Consider the following 19,014-nt stretch of genomic DNA (forward strand, 5'->3'; position numbering starts at 1 on the left):
CAAAGAATTGAAATTTCGTTTCTTACTTAGAATAGAATAAAATAGAATAAATATTTGTGTCTGCCATGGTGGCATTTGGGATAAAAGATTTTTTAAATACACTTTTTTTGCCAGAGGGGCTATAACGTAGGCTAAGCTGGGCACCTATTTTTTAAGTTTTTAATGGAAAAAGTCTATTCACAAAATGGAAAATCTGCTAAGGAAATTCAAAAAACTATGGATCCTTAAAACTGTGTTGCTCTTTTGTTGTCATCATTTGCATTTTCTTCCATAGGCTTAGGCTACTTTTCCCATTACACAATTCCTCCGAACGCATTAATTTGTGTAGATCATCTGTTAATAAATTCACATAATCCATAGAAATCCATAGATCACACTGTAGTATACAGAACAGTATGTAACAGATCATCACTAAATTACAAAAATACATGAAAATCATGGAATTAGCCTAGATGTATATAAATAAATAAAAACAATTGTGAAGTTTAGGGCCTATCTTAAAGAAAACACAAGACACACATTTATGTAGACTACAAGGCCTGCCAACAATTGCATCACAGGCAACCAAACAGCAATATGAACCATGGCTACAAATCACCAAAATATCCACAAATAAATAGCTAACTTGTATCATTACAGAGAGTAGGCCTAATTTCAAGATCCAATAAAGTCATCTTACAAGGCGGCATGAAAAATACCATTAAAAACACATTACATTTCTAGTAATTTAGCCTGGCTCTCCCCTAAATATTGACAATTCATGACCACACAGCTTTATGTTTGGAAACTTTGCCAGCCAACAGGACAACGAATCCAATTGGTCGGCATGACTCGTGACATTCTGTATGGAATTCAAATACATCAAATGAGATCGTGCATAACGGTTCGGGAATACTTTCAACGGTTCTGAGAAGACACCTCAAAACTCTAGATTAGCTGCTGGAAGAAAGCACAGGTAAATGTAAATCCAGACAACTGCTAGCTAATTTTTCAATAATACAAATATCAAGGCTTCAACAGTTAACTGGTTTTGTGATAAATTAATCGATCTGGTCATAAACCAGGCATTTTAGATGTATTGATTACCAAGTTATAATAACTTGATGGCTAATGTCGATGGTTTAACCCTCTTTATAGGAGTATTTTGCAGAGTTAACGTTAACGTTAAGGGTAGCAGCTACTGTTAGCCTGACAGCTAACGTTAACATCAGCCAGTATTAGCCACTTAGTTGATGCTATCTACGGCTGGAAAGATATAAGATCAAATTCACACATTCAGGTAGAGTTGTTGATTGTTGGTTCTGCTACATAATTCATATTTCTTTTGCAGTGATCAACTTACCATGGACATAGAAGAGGCTCTCATTACTATCCCAATCAACCCCAACAATTTCCCCGCGAAGTTGTGGCGTTTAGTCAACAGTCCCAACAATCGTTCCATTCGATGGGATGCTTGCGGGGAAGGTGTGATCATCGATCAACAGCTCTTTGAAGCGGAGTTGCTCTCACCTGTTAAACCTGATGGAGAAGCATCAGACCTTTTTAAAACAACAAATTTTACAAGTTTCATTCGTCAATTAAACCTCTATGGATTCAGAAAGGTGGTGCTCGCGCCAGGTAATGAGAGACCTGTGGAAAGAGACCTAACGCTAATGGAAGGAATTCAACACCACTTCCATAATCCAAATTTTAAAAAGGATCACCCAGAATTATTAGTGAACCTTAAAAGGTTAACAAGCACAAATAAAGCAAAACTTGAAGCAGGACTGGAAGTAAACTGTCGTCCACCAAGTCGCTTCAGAAGACTCCTGGTAAATTCTCCCGAGACCGACGACAGAAATCAAATTGAAAAGCAAGGTAAGTTAACATCATCATCATCAAACTCAATAATTAACGTTAGTTGTAAAGCATGATTTGTTTTATTTGAATAACGTTAACGTACATTGTCATGTTACATCTATATAACTTCATAATTACGACCTGTTTAATTTTGTCCATTAGGTACGATGTTTGCAGGACCAATCCATCGGGGACTGTCTCGGGACAGAGTAGTTTCCCATCCCTATCATCGTGGCCTAATTCAGCCAAAAGAATACGACAGGACCCCTATTCCATCCCGTGGCTGGATAATGGGTCATGGAGATGCTTCCTCCCCTACCACATTTTACACTGATAAAGGGATACCCGTTTCTGTAATACGCCGGTTCATGACAGAGCCCCCTTGTCCAGTGCAGCCCAACCCTACCACAGTTCATGTCCAGCAGGGGTCACAGGGTGTTTCAGTCAGTGGGCAAAAGCTGAATGGCTTCATACCTCACCATCCTCAATATCGTCCTGGATTTTATTCTGCTGGTAAGCAAGAACCATAATAATATATTGTAAAATACAAAATATGTCCGTTTTAAGATTTTTTTTGTATTAAAGTAGTTAACACAGTAATGGCGTGTTTTCAGTATTAAAACTACTTTTCAAATGTATTGTTGTTTATTGTTGTCAAATGTTTTTGTTGCAGTGTGTCAGTGCTGTCCATCAGGAAACATGGACAAGGATATGAGTTCTTGTGCTCACCAGACTCCATCCTCATTTCCCCATTATAGCTATTTTCAGGTAGGATAGTCTTGTTGTACTGTTGGTGCTGTTTATTCATTGACAATGTCACCAGGTTTTGATTTTATTAACATAATCACTTTTCGTTTTATACATTTTAGCCAAATTATCAAGTGGGTTACCTACATCCCAATAACCAGAACCAAGACTGGCAAAACGAAGAGTTACAGGAGACGAAGAAGAACGATGTTAATCTTGACACCGTCTTCCAAATAGTTGATGAGCTTCAGGCCTCCCCAAAGCTTCACATGGTGAAAGTGGAGACACCAGAGAAACATTACCATCCTGCGGAGTCACATCCTGAGTGCACAGTCTACAGTGTGTCTGCCCAAACCTCTGCTCAGGGTGATGCCGGTGACTCAGTCAACAACACTGGCATGTCCATTGCCAAGGATTCCAACACAATGGCTTCCCATGGCCCTGTCCCAATGGGTGGAATTATCATTGCTGTGCCAGGGAATGTGCCGTCGGGAATTGCCATCACTGTGGAAGGTGCTTCAAATCTGCCAGAGGCTGCCTCAGAAGGAACCACCGAGCAGAGGCCTTCCCTGCCTGAGCCTGTGGAATCTGCATCCACTGGTGTCAACCAGGTATGTGTGTCTTCTGTAGGGGTTAATTTCCGTGATTTCAGTTCATCATCAAAATAGATATTGTTTTAGAGATCATGGTAGGTAAGCCACAGATCATGCTGTATGTTTGGTGAAAAGATATCTTATTTATCTTCAGGTGAATGGAAATGCTGTGCATCACGTGGAATCCTCTGACAAAGCATTAGAGAATGACGCGGACACCACCATTAAACTGAGTGACATTACCCAAGAGGACAGTAACTCCAGGAAGCAGACCAAATCACCTGGTGAGTTTTATAAATCAACTATTTTACACACTCACTACTCACACAACCACCCATTCTGTTTGTTTCTAAGTCATGGATGTGGTAATTGGACCTGCAAATTAGGACTCAGTTCATTTGTCTTTGACTACCTGAAAGAATTGGTAAAGAGATGTACAAATGTACAGATTAGCTTAGATCACCCTTATCATTTGGTGAATATGTATAAGAAATGGTGAAAGCTATTTGGATATTTTAAGGCCACTGATAGTGAAATGATGGCATAATAAATGGGATAGATAGTACTGTATACTGTATTCCATTTGAAGGTAAAACACATAAAGAAAATGTGTACATTTTGACATATTTATTTTCACATATCAGTGAAAATAATTCAGTCTTTTTGATGAGACATAGGCCTAAAAGTTTGTTAAATTTCAGTTTCATGGGTTTGTTTCAGTTTATGGTAGCAGACACCTGCTTGTTATTTGTAGACTGGGCAGTTGTTTGCACATTTTGATCTATTTTCTGTCAATGTGTGTGTTTGTGCTTTGTTTTTATTTATCCCTTTTAGATCTTAACATGTTAGTGGACGTAGCTTGCGAGAAAGATCCTTGATGATCCCCAGTGCTCTAGTCTCAATGCTATTCTTGCTGTCCAAAGTTCTGCACAGTTCTGCAAGTTTTATGAGTTTTCTGATGGTTTAAATTCGAACCCTGTTTTAGAAAACATGCCTAATGAGATAAATCTGCCATGATGACTGATATTAAGTTATTGAACTTTGTTTTGACATGTACATAGTTAGGTTATTTATTCTTATTTATTGGTTTCAGGGGTTGAGTTCAAGGTTTTACAGTTTTAAAGGTGCCAATGGCTAATAGTAATATAACAAGACAATCAACATGTTAAAACATTGTGAAATATGTTTAACATAAATGTGCTTATATTCATTTTTAACACAACCTCAGTATTTTTTATCTTTAATAAATTCAAATATGAATATTCATTTTTACTTTAAATTAATATTCTGTTTTAATCAACATGCTCTTATCTGACATAAACACAGGCCTAATTATTTGTAATCATTTTATAGTCTTAAATTATTACTTTGCTTACAAATTAGCTGTGCATTCTGAACTGTAACTGTTTTTTAAAAACACTGAGAATACATGTTTATTATGGCAATTCTGGTCTTTTTTGTGTTTGTTTGCTAGATAGCTCTTAGATTAGATTGCACCTATACCAAGTTAAGCCTAGAGTTGCATTTGGAGCGAATACTTATTTTCTACTTTTAGTAATTTGGCGTAGGCCTACATGCTCTGCCAGAGTCGCCACATGAGGTCGTCAGTCATCCCCTTTTCATCCGTATGGCTGACCGCTGCTCCACCCTCAGTGACAGTCAGTCAGCAGGTAGGCAATCTATGAGATCCCAGGGGAGGGAGACTCTCGGGTAAGAGTCGAGACTTCGCCAATGTACAGTTTTGCTGGCACTCAACTTCTTTCTACGAAAACGACGCGTATACTCTGGGATTTTTAAAACAGTAACTTTTTACATCAACGGACAACTTTTTTTGGCTGACATTTCTGAAGTGTGCCTTTTGAGATTCGAAAAAGATCCCGGCATTTAGGAGCGCTAACTTGGGAGTTAGGAAAAATACACTACTGTGTCGAACGTGCTTTGGGGACGGAGCGGGCTTTAGATGCTGTTCAGAATTTGATTATTAATTTACTTCAAGTGGATACAACATCTGAAGTTCTCACGTGTGGTCGGGAGTTAAATGTTCGTGGTTAGTTAGGCCACTTACCAGTTGGTAAAGTAATACAATGGTCCCGAAGCCTGTGAATCATTTCTGAAAACTCGAGTTATAAGGTTTTGACGAGTAGCCTACTCGTCCTACAACTTGTTGCCGCATTGGAGACCACGGAACACGTTGTAGCCAGTGTGTTGAAAATGTTTTGCTTTTGCTCCGTGTCCACGAGCAGAACTTTAGCGTTACGTTCTATCTTGTAGGCTATAAATTTCAGAATAGCAACAATCATGTGTGGCATACCTGGTCTTTTTAATACGAATCTTCGGTTCCTCCGGAGATATACCATATGCGCTGGAGTTTCAAAGTGTTTCGAAGAGGACACTTGCGTTGGGAATATTTCAGCAACCTGTTGAGCCCAATACACCACTCGGGACTGATTCAGTTTTGCTTTGGAAATGTAACTTGGATTGTGTTGAATAAGCTGTCTAGTGATGTTCATCGCGACGTGACGGGTCGTGCGTCGAAATGGGAACAGAGTTATCCACTTTATTTTTCCAGGTCTAAATTGTGTTCTTAAACCAATTGGATTGAATCGAACTTTGCGAAGTAGAAACTTGAACCTTTCAAATGAAGAGGAAGTGTACCTCCAGGAAAATAGAAAAGTGTGTCTTTGAAAGGTGGATTAATGCACGTTTTCACGTTCGCATTTTCAGTAATTACCCTCATGTCTCATGTGTGTACTTTATGTTTGGCCTCTCCTGTGAGCGATACAGGGTAGCCAGCATATTTAAGCCTATTTACCATTCAATTTTACAGTAATAAATGCATCCTGATGTATTTTCAGATTATATTTTTAATTAAGCAGATGCATGCACGTTTTAAACGTCGCCAGGAGTGGTAACTCTTGCCTCTGATTATGAAAACGACTCTTATAAGACTATTTTCTGAAGGAGAAAAGATTCAGGACATGGTGTAAAAACTACAGACTTTACATGTGCATCCCCCGTTTACCAACGGTCAGTGCCGTTTTTTAGACTGGACAAATAGATTGGTCGGAACATTTCAGCCCACTTGATTCTACATCGAAGGTTTGACAGCTTTGTTGTCCGCAATGTGCGGCTGGAGCCCGCCGCTGCAGCCGGTGCAATGACCGTCCTCCAGCGGCGACTGGCCGGGCTCTGGCCGTGGCTGCTGATGGCGGCCCTTCAGGTGGTGTTTGGCCAGACGGGCTTGGAGCTGGCGGCCGCAGTGGAGTCGGAGCGATCAGCCACCAGAGCGGTCATCAAGGTGACTCTACTCAAACACGAACACACTATCACTCTGGAAGGGGTGTTTGCTGGAGGGAGCGCCGGCATCGCAGAAGGGAAATTGATGCAGGTAGGTGTCAGATTTGTTTGAGTGGAGTTCATGGAGCAGATATCGTGATTCATTCAACAATACGGAGATACGATTCAGATTCAGTAAAGCTATATTTCACAAAATAGGCCAGATTAGCGTTGGTGCCAACGCTGAAGCTAGCCAACAACATGACAGCCTAGCTATCACTGCACAGCAGGCCCTGTGAAATACATCTGACATTTTTTTCATGCACCTGTCAGATGTAACTGTCTTGATCAGATTTTAGTCTACTAAACTCAGTTTGGCTGCCAACCACACAATATACTGTAAACACAGTTAACTTGATTCTAAGTAAATGTAGGCCTTATAAAAATGTTTACCCCATTTTAGTTTCCATTCACCTATTGTTCAGCCTATGATCATTCACCTCAAAACAGGTGAGTCTTTGAATTAGTCTATTGGTTGCACAGAAATTTGTTTTAGTACCCTACTCTCAATCTTCCAAGTTGTCCTTAGACCGGGCCTACACCACATAGGCCTATATATCAGCATATTATGATATTTTTGTCTCAACCTGCATGCTGTCATTGCTATTACTGCAACTGAATCTGTAAAGCATCTAAAAAAGTAATGCCTGACAGTTTGTGTTATTGGGTCTCTTCTTTGGATTGTGGTATGGAAAAGTTTGCATAGAATCAGTCTGTGTAAGCAAGTTAACATTTTGTTCCAAAGTTGGCCCAGACCTATTTGGTGCGCTACACAAACCATACGCTATCCTTTTTTTTAATTGAGAGGCAGTCACAGAGAGAAGATATTTTAAGTTCAATATTCCAGATAAACATATTTTGTATTTCTGGTGTAGGGCGGCATTCACATGTAAATCACCTGGGCCATGTTTTTTGACTTTTGTCTTCATTGCCAAGCTGATTCCCATGTTAAAACCATTTGTCTACATCTTAAATCTTAAAAGGTGTTGTTTTGGCATAGGCTATTTGAACATTTATTATAATGCATAAAATTTCAGAAAAATAGTAAAATCCTTTTGCAATGTAGATGGTACACAGGGTGTACATCATTTTAGTTAGCCTATATATACTATAAGTCCTCAGAGGACCGAATTTGCCCAATTTGTATAGGGAGGGGATTTCATTTGTTTTCCCATCTCGGGTGATAGATCTGATGGCATAAGCCTGAGTAGTTTATCAACTGTGCAATGATTGGAGTCATAGGTAGATCCTGTGCCTTGAGTACGGTCCACATCCTTAGTGTAGGTTGTTTGTGCATGTACAAATGCAGTGTTGAACTGTACTTATAAGTACAGTTGATGTGTCGGTCATCACAACTAGAGCTGTTGAATTAAAGATCTGTGTGTGTGTGTGTGTGTGTGTGTGTGTTTGGGTCTTCATTTCAGTAAAGGGCTCTCTCACCACACAGAGACAGTGTTGTACTATGCGAGATGCTCTTTGTTGCAGTGCCAACCTGTTTCAACAGGTTTCTGTTGCCTTGGCGCGCCACTTTATGTTCTCTCTTTCTAGTCCCGTCCCCGAGGGGATTGGAGGGGGGTGCAGGTAGATCACAGAGGGAGGAAGAGGGGACAGGGCATTCTTTGGTCCATTTACCAACTCTCCCAGCACTTAGAAAATCCTCCACAAGTTATGAAGGTTACTGGCCCAGTATCTCAACCGACCAAAAAAAAGTACATATTGACTTTAGTGGAACAACCGCCTAACAGAGCATTGATTTGTGCGTACATTTGTGGATCTACCTTTTTGAATAAACACCCACACACACAGAAATATCATGTAGAAGCGAAGCTCACTCTCACCATTTAGGATTAGCTCTTTTTCCCCCCTTTTCTTTTCTCAGTTTTCAGGCGTGTCTGACTCGCTATCCCCAGGCTACTCCGAATTGGACTCGCTCATCCGTGGTGGTGCATGACAGCCAGTTTTCATAACCCACAGTAATTACACCTCTCTGACCACGTTTGATCTTCTTAAGCGTGTTGTTTCTCCAGGCCACAGGTTGGCGAGGAGAGCCCCTGAATTTTCCTCTTTTTCTGGCCCCGCCGGAGGAGAGATACACAGAGAAACACAAGATTAGACACGGTCGAGGCACTTTATTTTAGGAAGAAGAAGGAGAGAGGAACTCTACTATTGCCCTTAAGTGAGCTTATTGCTGTTTTTTGTTTGTGTGATGTTTTTGAGTTTCAGTTTACAGGAATGTTTCACAGACTTGAGATAAATGCTGAATTCCGAAAGCGTGCATTCAAGCAAGAATACTCTTAAGTTTGTACATGTGAGGTTGTGTATATTGGCTTTATTGATTTTTTTTTTCTTTCAGTCAAATGTTTGATGGATATGTTCTTTGGACCTCTGAAAAAAGTTGAATGGTTGAGTGATCTGTAGTGGACATGAGTAGGCTGTAAGTATTGCGATATTCCTTGAGAGGCCATATTCCTTGTACTTGGGACAAAGTTGTTGTGTCTTCATTTCTGAACGTTTCTTGTCCGTTGTTTTCAACAGAGGTTTTATCCATTCCTTTGTGTAAAGCATCTTTGCTGGTTTAGGAGTTGCAGTTGCAAAAACTTTACTGCACTGAATATAAAATCATGATACTTAGGCCTAGGGCTAGGCCATGTTTCAGAACATTATGATGCATCACACTACTTCTGCTGACTCACAACTGGACTGTAAGATCTACTGCTGTTAATTATAAGGACACTTCACCAGTCAGTAGCTGTCCTTTCAACCAGTAAACAATCGGTTCTTTGAGACCGATTGCTTGTGTCAAGTTTTACTTCACCAGAACATGGTTGAACAGCAAAGTGACTTGACTTTGTCAGTTTTTTTTGCATAGCAACAGCATCGTTTGACTAGAATCTGAGTTATTTCCCACTGTGTGTATGCTTTACTTAGTTTTTTTGTATATCACTATCCCAAAGCCTTTATCTCCATTTCTGCTAAAGGTTACGCACACAGATGATTTAGCCATCTTTGCATATGTATGTATGAATGCGTCACATTCTTCCTACCAAGCACCATAACAAAGCCCACTGCATTCTGAGTGGATAAGTGCAGTGCACTGTGGGATAGCTTTGAACTTGAGGCAAAAGGCAGCTGTCCTTGAGGCCTTTGCAAGAGGGAGGGGGGAAGGGGGGGTGCGGGTTCCGCTTGCTGCACCTTTTGAAGTTAATCCTCTGATAGGCCCTCTTCCCAATTAAAAGAAGCTAAACCATTTTTTCGAGGCTTCACTTCTTTTTCGCTTCTCCTTTTTTTCCCCCCTTTTCGGTCTGCTGAAGGCTTTGAAAAGGGGTCTCTCGTTCAGAGACGCCCCACGAAGACATTAGGTATAATTGGAGCAGGCGGAGCAGCAGCAGAGAGAGCGGCAGTTTGAGGCCACCTAGCAACACACCGACACACCGTCTCGTGCTGCTGTCTACCGCCCTTCTGCCTCTCTGGAGTTTGTTATATACTTCTTCATCTTTTCCTCTCCTTAGAGAGAGAGAGAGGGAGAAAAGAGCGCTATCTCTGTACCCAGTCTGCCAATCTAGGGGTCCCGGAGCGTTGGAACCGGAGAGGAGGGTGGGGATGCGTCAAGGGAAGAGATCAAAGCGTGTCAAGTGAAAAACGTGAGTCGAGATGATTAAAAAGGAGGCTGTTTACTCTGCCCTTCCGATACCACCCCCTCACCCTCTCAACAACAGCTGCCCCCACCCTACCACCACTGCCACCCCCATCATTCGGATGGATTTCCTGTCCAAATTTCCTTCCCCGTCCCGGACAGATAATGACTGGTGCGAGTGACCCCTCCTCTTGGGCGCACTCTTCCTGGGCCGTTGTTGTTTGTTGTGCTTCCTCTTTCTCGTTGATTAGGGACTCCCTGCACACATCATCGCTGCGCTGATTGTTTTCTTACAGTGGTGGCGCCTTTGATGTGGGCTCCTCCCCAGTGAAAGTCTCTCTCCTTTTTTTTTTTTTGCATTGAAGACATATAATTTGACTGTGGGTTTGGTTAGGTTTCGTTCACTGAATAATCACTGAATCTAGACGCAGCCAGTGCTCTTGCCTTTTGCACACACTACGTTCTCAGCCTGAGAACGCTAGCGGAGAGCAAAACCTGTTGAGCCAAATGCCTTCCCCTTGGGCAGGAGTCAGTGATATTCTGACTTTATACACTGACAGCAGTTAAAGAGTGTTACCCGCTGTGCAGCGTAGCGTCGTATGTGGACGTGACTGTGTACGCTGTCCTGTACGGCCGCATGTCCGCCTCAGACGGTCCGCAGGCACCCTCCTCAAAGCTGCTGGGCCGGAAAAAGCATCTCAGAAATATCTGGATTGGAACACAGGAAAGGGGGCTGTCCTGTCTGTCCTGGGCCACACGGGGCTGCTTTTGAAATGTGTTTCTGGGTGGAATTGGAGGGTGGGGGGGGTTAGAAAGATGGCAAATCCCTTAAGTCCACCAGGCCTTCTTTTTAAGTCATTAGAACTGGCCTGGAATGCCTAAATGTGTTTGCGTCTGTCAGCCCCATGTTATACAACACATTCTTTTCCATTTCTCATGGTCCTGTTCATGCAAAGGCCTAGAAGACCACTGTTGCCCTTGTCCTCTCTCATGATTCTGTATGTGAGCTAGACACTAGCTACCCAAGAGTATATTTTAAGATCTATAATGTGTAGATTTCAGTAGCTCTACTGTGTTCTGCATACTTCTTATCATGCATTGCTAGACACAGTTGGGGTCCATCCTTCTGAAAGACTAGACCTGAACATTAGACAGGGATTTGAAAATGAGCCTCCTCTCCCGTTTCTTCCCTCCTCCTGCTCTGCTAAGCCAATCACTTGTGTTTTTATGTGACGGACATCCTAAACATCCACTCTCTTCTTAGTGCTTAGGATTCTTTACAGCAAAAGGTCCACTTAAAACAAAAACAAAAAAGTAAGTCTATGATGTGCTTGGGCTGACTGACAGAAGCCTTGTAAAACTATGTGACAACCTAAAGAAATGCACAAATTTGTCAGAAATGACAAATTATGTTTAAGAAAACCCCATGTTATAATAACACGTCATAGGTAGTGTATTTGTATTTTTTGTTGATTCCATATTCTCACTTTCTATTGTTGCATAGAATGCTTTTCGCACGTCTTCCACATGTTTACAGAACTGTTGAGCAAAACAACATGCTTCAGTTTCGGATGTAGAGTGCCCTCATGGACGGGATATGGCCAAAGCCCTGACGTCATGTTGTCCGCATGGCCCTTGTGGAGTCTGTGGACACTGTGACCATAAATTAGGCCACAGGGTTTGCCCACTGGTGCTCGCTGTCCTGTTTTGCTGCTGAGGCCATGGTTTGAGGGTCCTGCAGCACTGCTCAATATGGAAAAGGCATTACCTTCTCCTTGAACTGGACTGTCCTGGGGTGGGCTGGGGTGGGAGGTGTATGTTCAGTAAAAGAAGGCAGAACAGACACATACACACACACACACACACACACACACATACACACACACACACACACACACACACACACACACACACACACACACACACACACACACACACACACACACACACACAGGCTTCTCAAAGATTAAAGAGAGCTTGTCCTCTTTATATCCTTTCCATTTCAATAAACACTGGACAAAGCATTGATGGTTGGCACAGAAACAGCCACCTCTCTGCTGCCCACCTCCTAGCTGGTCTCTCTCTCTCTCTCTCTCTCTCGCAACACAGAGAGGGCAGAAGGCCGCTCCCCACCTGGGTCTGCGCAGACACTGTGAAATCCACCACCTGTTTCTGCTGGCCGGCCAGCCAGCCACCACCACCACGCACTTACCTCGAGCACTGGGAATGCAGGTGTGCATTTGACACGCAAAAAAGACGCCTGTTCAGGCGCAGTGTATCGTGTGTCGCTGCAGGGTGGCTGAGACATGGCCTCGCCCTCCTTCTTAATTGGCAGGTCTGGTGGGTGGGGGTGGTTCTTTTCACACATGCTGCATGCAAGCAAATGCACAGAGCCACCACTGAGGAGAAATGACATCAGCATTTGAGGCTGCTGGTGGTGGATTATTGTTTTTTGACAATCGGGGATAGGTATATGCCACAGTGGCATTATGTAAACCTTAACCTAACTCATATAGGCTATATATAGAGCATCTATGTGTGTGCTTGTGTGCATATACCTATATACTTGTTGTACATATATACTGTACATGTGCACATGAGCTGAACTGTGGCCTGCACTTTAGCTATGCTGGGGGAGAGTGGAGCGGAGTGCAGGGAGGCGGGAGCATGTTTCCTTTACCCCCTCATGTCTGTGTCTGTCTCTATTTTAGTACACAGATGTGTATGTACTGTATGTGTGTGTGTGCTTTGGGAAAACTGGTGGCCTCTTGGCTGATGAAGCGACGTAGTGTACAGTAGTTAATGTGATCGTCCATAGCCCCCGTCTCTCTCTCTCTCGCTCTCCCTCTCCCTCTCTTAATTCAATTCAATTTTAATTCAACAAGCTTTATTGGCATGGATGTACATTTTACAGTGTTGCCAAAGCATTCAATACAATAATAGTAATAATAATAGAGATAATAATAATCATAATAATAATGAAAATAACACCTGGCTCATTAAATGAACAGAAGAAAAAAAACACCTATTGATTATTATGTTATTGATCATGGAACATGGGCTGTTCTCTCAGGATGTCTCTCTCTCTCTCTCTCTCTCTCTCTCTCTCTCTCTCTCTCTCTCTCTCTCTCTCGCAACACAGAGAGGGCAGAAGGCCGCCCCCACCTGGGTCTGGCGCAGACACTGTGAAATCCACCACCTGTTCTGCTGGTGGCCTGGCCAGCCACCACCACCACGACTACCTCGAGCACTGGGAATGCGGGTGTGCATTTGACACGAAAAAAGACGCCTGCTCAGGCTAGTGTATCGCAGTGTCGCTGCAGGGTGGCTGAGACATGGCCTCGCCCTCCTTCTTAATTGGCAGGTCTGGTGGGTGGGGGTGGTTCTTTTCACACATGCTGCATGCAAGCAAATGCACAGAGCCACCACTGAGGAGAAATGACATCAGCATTTGAGGCTGCTGGTGGTGGATTATTGTTTTTTGACAATCGGGGATAGGTATATGCCACAGTGGCATTATGTAAACCTTAACCTAACTCATATAGGCTATATATAGAGCATCTATGTGTGTGCTTGTGTGCATATACCTATATACTTGTTGTACATATATACTGTACATGTGCACATGAGCTGAACTGTGGCCTGCACTTTAGCTATGCTGGGGGAGAGTGGAGCGGAGTGCAGGGAGGCGGGAGCATGTTTCCTTTACCCCCTCATGTCTGTGTCTGTCTCTATTTTAGTACACAGATGTGTATGTACTGTATGTGTGTGTGTGCTTTGGGAAAACTGGTGGCCTCTTGGCTGATGAAGCGACGTAGTGTACAGTAGTTAATGTGATCGTCCATAGCCCCCTCTCTCTCTCTCTCTCTCCTCTCCCTCTCTTAATTCAATTCAATTTTAATTCAACAAGCTTTATTGGCATGGATGTACATTTTACAGTGTTGCCAAAGCATTCAATACAATAATAATAACAATAATAGTAATAATAATAGAGATAATAATAATCATAATAATAATGAAAATAACACCTGGCTCATTAAATGAACAGAAGAAAAAAAACACCTATTGATTATTATGTTATTGATCATGGAACATGGGCTGTTCTCTCAGGATGTCTCTCTCTCTCTCTCTCTCTCTCACTTGCTTGCTTTTCTGCTTGCAGCTGTTTTGTGTGTTTGTGTTCTTTATTGCAGTCAGTAAGAGTTATTTGTCAGGGTTTGGCCTCTGAAAGTTAGTTTCCTTACAACAAGAAAAAAGGTCTGCTATCGGTAATTTGATTTTGTGTGTAACCCCTTAGTCTGGGTCAATGCATCAAAAAACTGTGTGTGTGTGTCAAAGGGAGAGACTGAGCGTTTGGTCCATGCTGTGATCATTTACTAAACTCTATTAACTTGGATCAAAGTGACTTAGATCTCCGAGCAGCCCTGAAAACAAAAGCCATATTGTAACCTCAGATACTGAAGTTGACAGGAAGTGCTTTATGCCCCCACCCCCAAAAATTTTTTTTTAAATCACATGGTCACTGCTGCATCTAGCATTGGCAGTAAGCATTTAACATGTCCTGTTTTTGACCTCTTCTTTTGCCTTTGCCTTTATTCTCTAAAAGATTTAGGCGCCTGTAAAGAAGAGTGCCAACCCTACCCTCCTAAAATACGCCTGTTCAAGAAATCAAAGCTCCTAGACGGGCCCAAAACGACTGACTCAAATAGGTGGCTTTAGTCAAAATAGTTTTCGTTTTTTGAAGATTAGTTACCATGGCAGTGTGTCTGCTTATGGTTAAACAAATAGATTTAAATTGGAGGAGGGGAAAAAAACCCATGTAGGCCTACTCTTGTTACCCTCCCGTCAAGGCGAAGCAAGTTGGAACAGCCGATGAGTTTAATTTGCTGTTTCATCATCTCAAGAAGATGTGAATGTTGGTGGTGAGAGACGGTTTTCTCACATTGGCCTGTGTGGTAATGACACTTTCTTGCTCAGACGGGACAGGAAAGTATGTGCGGATTCCTGTTTTATTATTGACATTGTGTGCTGGCTCTCCCGTCGGAGGCTGTTCTCACTGGCACTGAGGGTCCTGCCCTTCCAAAACGGCCCTGAGAGAAAAGGAAAGATTAGAGAGCCATTGATTGACCATTACGAGCAACACAGTAAAGTAATTGTAAAACATTTTGTGTATTTTGGCATGAGGGTTCATGCTAGCCATGCTGGCAAAATGTCCACGGCTCTGTCTTTGTGTCTATGTGGCTTGTGGTCAATGTGGCATTCCTCCACCTCAGGTCTTCCAGATAAAGAATAATACATGCAGTGTGTACAGATTGCTTTGATGTGTACATGATGCATGACAAGTAGCATAGTTACTCATGAAAGTACATAATTTCTTCATGGTGTGGTGGCAGAACTTCGGCAACACTACCTCCCTATTGTAAGGTAACCAAGGAAGCTCAGCAGTAGCATACTGTGTCACTGTTTGCAACTCTGTGTTCTACAGTCGTTTTGACATGAAACTGACTTTACTTTCCTTTCCTATGCCAGAAGTGAGTTTGTAGTCAGACCTAGCAATGTTTGAGTTTTATGTGGTGTTATATTTATGAGTGACAGTCTGGAGTTTCTTGTTGACCCTGACAAGTCAGGTCAGTGTGTGCTTTTGTGTGAGACGAGTTCTTGAAGTAATTGTGTTCCCACGCGGACAGACCGCTCTGAAGTTGGAAGCGTCCATGGCGTGGAGGTCTGAGAGTTGAGCTTTGAGCACGAGTGACTGCCATCTATTTGGATGTGAAAATTGTCTCACCTATATGTTGACAGCGATATGCTGTCGGAAACAAGAAACCTTTTCCTCCAAAGATTAACCTATTTCAAGGCTTAGACCACCTCTTAGAACCAGTCAATGAGTGGTCCTTGTGGAATGCTTTTGGTATGCACGTAAACCTACTATGATAGGCAGAACCCTATCTGAACTAAGACAATCCGCCAAAAACAATAGTTGTATGCTTCCCAATTCTCTTCTTGTTTAAATTGTGGATCTTTACTTAGAGGAGAGTGTTCCTGAATGAACTTAGTTTTGATAGTAGCTGAGTTTGGAACTATACTGTTCCGAGCAAGATGCCACTTTTTCTCTCCCTGTTGGTTACCATAGTTGTTGGGCAGCAATGCATTTGTGAAGCGCACCCCAGGGGTAGACAAGCCAGAGCCAGAATGGCTCCAGAGCAAGTTGCTGTCAGAGTGCTAGCAAAGGGCTCTTTGTATCGAAACAGATTTACTAAGGGTTCTACGTCAGGCACCTTAATAGCGATCCCGTAAAGGCCTTGAACTATTACAAAGCTGATAGTCCAAACAGTTCCAAATAGTTTCTGTGGGGACCCCTTGTATGGAGTCTTTGAGAGGTCTCTGTCAAAACAACCCATTGAATAGTTTTTTTTTTTTTTTAGTGTATATGACACTTGGGCATACACTAATCAGAGATGCTTTGGTTACTAGAAAGTGATGTGCTTTACTTACAGCATGGCGCCCTGATGCAATGGCCGCCTTCTCCCAAGTCCCTGGGCCGGGCGGATAAGAATGTTACTAGCCATTCTGGCGGGTGCTTTGGGTCACATGCTGCCGGCCGAGGCAACTGATGCATCCCGGAGCGGCCTTCTCCCAAGCTCCCCCTGGGCCCGGGCTGGTGCAGGAAACACCCCCCGAGTTGAGTAGCCATTCACAAATGTGCTTTGGGTATGTCTGGCACGAAAGGGTCATCTCCAGCATGCTCGACGGAATTGCCGTTGACCTCTGGACCGACTCTCTCTCTCTCTTTCTCTCCCTCTCTTTCTTTCTCTCTCTCTCTCTCTCTCCTCGCTCTCTCTCTCATTCTCCCCCTCCCTAATTAAAAGCTGTCCCTCTCACTGCCTCCCTTTTTTCCCTCCCTGCCTAAAGTGAATGCCTTGGCACTGCGCAGGAATGTTTAAGCACTGTTGCTCCAGTGGCTCCGAGTGCGATTACAGGGGCTGGACAAGGAGCTTGTGCCCACACACTTAACCCCTTCCAGCCTGGCCCGAGCCATGTAGCCAGCCACAGAACAGTATAGCACAGCACTAACCTCAACAGTCTCAACAGAATTCAAATTAGTCATCCAGTCCCTTACTGGATTCCACCCAGTTCTCAGTACCGCAACATCCAACTGTCTTTGTTGTATCTTCAGACACAAAGGCATAAAAGGCATAAAATCTCTATGGCTATGATGACTGTAATGATTGAGTAGTCTGATTGAATGGTCTGATAGTTGTATAACCTTGTGCTTTCCCGGTTGCATCTGCATGCCCAGAATAAAATGTCTCTGGTGTATAAGTTCAGTGAGAGTGCACTCTTCAGCTCGCTCTGTGCAACAAAAATCTCAAGCCATTCCAATGCTTTACGGCTTCATCATGGCTTTACGTTCTGTCACTCCTGCAGTAGTGCAGTAGTGCAGGCGGGGAGTGTGTGTGTGTGTGTGTGAGGCTGTTAAATGTTGGTCTCTGGCACAGTCCTGCACCCACTATCAGCCCCCATCTCTTACGTAATCTCTCTATTTACATTTTCATGAATATGGCACTTCCTGCGTCCTAGAATCTTTAAGGGAAAATGACCCTCCGTTGTCCAAAGTCCACAGTCAGTGGGTCCGAGCTGATTTGATGGGTATCGCACAAGGTTCAAAAGATATGCTGAGGGTGCTTAGCGACTAGTTTGGAGTATTTTGGGATGTCCGAGCTCTTTTGACCTTGTTTAGTCATGAAAGGTGGAATATTGTGTTTGGTAGCAAACTTCACTTATAAATAGTGGGTGTCTCTTAGTCTGGATTATGGAGAAGAGCTAGAAGGTTTTAACTGCATTTGCTTTAAAGGTATTGATTTTATTTCGCACCTCTTGCTCTCTCACTTCTGCCCTCTCTCTCTCTCCCTCCCTCACTCATTCTCTCTCTCTCTCTCTTTTTCTCTCTCCCTCTCCTTTTGCACTCTCCCTCTCTGTCCTCATCGCCACTTGCTTAGCACATTATAGCATTATAGCTTCTTGTCCCTCAAGTGGACTCTGCTGCGCTTGGCTTTGCACTTTGAACACACACACACACACACACACACACACACACACACACTCAGAGAGAGAGAGAGATCTGAGGGAACAGGGCTCCTAGACCTAGGTTTTGATAAGAGTAGCTATTTAAAGCCAACCAGGGGGAGGTTGCTTCCCTTTGTTCAGAGCCCTAGTACCACACAGTGACATGGTTGTGTGTGTGTGTGTGTGTGTGTTTCCCTCTACCACCACCCCTCCTTTACCCCTGGAATCCTGCTGTCATAGGCTGTCAGCGTTCAGCCTCCCTCCAGATAATGGCATGTTTCAGAGGCCTTGGACTGTCTGGCAGGGCTCAAGCCATGGGCAAATATAATAGCCCCATTTTGCACCAGGTTTTAACCTCTCCTTAACCCATATACCCACCCACACCTGTACACACACCCGCTTCCTACACATGTTTACATACAGGGTTTATGTGTGCCTGTGTGAGGCTGTTTGTGCAGTAGTGAGCCCTACTATATTATGTGGGGCTTTCTGAAAAGAGCACATGGAGCTGGAAGCTGAGTGGCTGGGACTGGAACAGAGGTGTGATGCAGTCCACGTAGAGAGGGGAGTCATGCTGGCCCTAATCCCCCACCCCTGCGCTGGAGTGCCTGTGTTCTGTTGCTGTCTTGCCCTGGGTGCCCTGCCAAGGAGTGCCATGATGGCTATGATGACGGTGATGATTGAGTAGGGCCTGATAGTTGTATAACCTTGTGCTTCCCCTTTATTAGATAAATGCGCGGGCTCAATTAGTGTCGAGTTTGCTCTTGATTTTTGCATTCCTTCCATTCAGCGCACATTCAC

General features: G+C 43.2%; 2 protein-coding genes across 2 annotated transcripts in view; both read left to right on the top strand.

The window, feature by feature from the left end:
- Nucleotides 1-853: 853 nt before the first annotated feature.
- Nucleotides 854-4,524, top strand: hsf5 (heat shock transcription factor family member 5). Its single transcript, XM_048234145.1, has 7 exons — nucleotides 854-955; nucleotides 1,331-1,857; nucleotides 2,002-2,352; nucleotides 2,513-2,607; nucleotides 2,709-3,197; nucleotides 3,334-3,463; nucleotides 4,014-4,524. Exons 2-7 carry the CDS (start codon nucleotides 1,344-1,346, stop codon nucleotides 4,055-4,057), a joined length of 1,623 nt encoding a protein of 540 aa, XP_048090102.1. The 5' UTR covers nucleotides 854-955; nucleotides 1,331-1,343; the 3' UTR covers nucleotides 4,058-4,524.
- A 963-nt stretch (nucleotides 4,525-5,487) lies between these two features.
- The window catches only part of LOC125288010 (E3 ubiquitin-protein ligase RNF43), a 76,769-nt gene continuing 63,242 nt past the window's right edge, over nucleotides 5,488-19,014 (top strand). The window contains exon 1 of the mRNA XM_048234114.1: nucleotides 5,488-6,567. Within this exon, the coding sequence (XP_048090071.1) occupies nucleotides 6,337-6,567 (231 nt within the window). The 5' untranslated portion in view covers nucleotides 5,488-6,336. The remainder of the gene's footprint in view (nucleotides 6,568-19,014) is intronic.

The sequence above is a fragment of the Alosa alosa genome, chromosome 2 (assembly GCF_017589495.1).
Source record: "Alosa alosa isolate M-15738 ecotype Scorff River chromosome 2, AALO_Geno_1.1, whole genome shotgun sequence".
In the NCBI taxonomy this organism is placed as follows: Eukaryota; Metazoa; Chordata; class Actinopteri; order Clupeiformes; family Clupeidae; genus Alosa; species Alosa alosa.

What these genes read in the sequence shown, in the direction of transcription:
- hsf5 (XM_048234145.1), top strand. Translation starts at nt 1,344, where the DNA reads ATGGACATAGAAGAGGCTCTCATTACTATCCCAATCAACCCCAACAAT. An exon ending in CATCCACTGGTGTCAACCAG is followed by an intron (nt 3,198 to 3,333) that starts GTATGTGTGTCT and finishes ATTTATCTTCAG; the next exon opens with GTGAATGGAAATGCTGTGCA. An exon ending in GAAGCAGACCAAATCACCTG is followed by an intron (nt 3,464 to 4,013) that starts GTGAGTTTTATA and finishes TATCCCTTTTAG; the next exon opens with ATCTTAACATGTTAGTGGAC.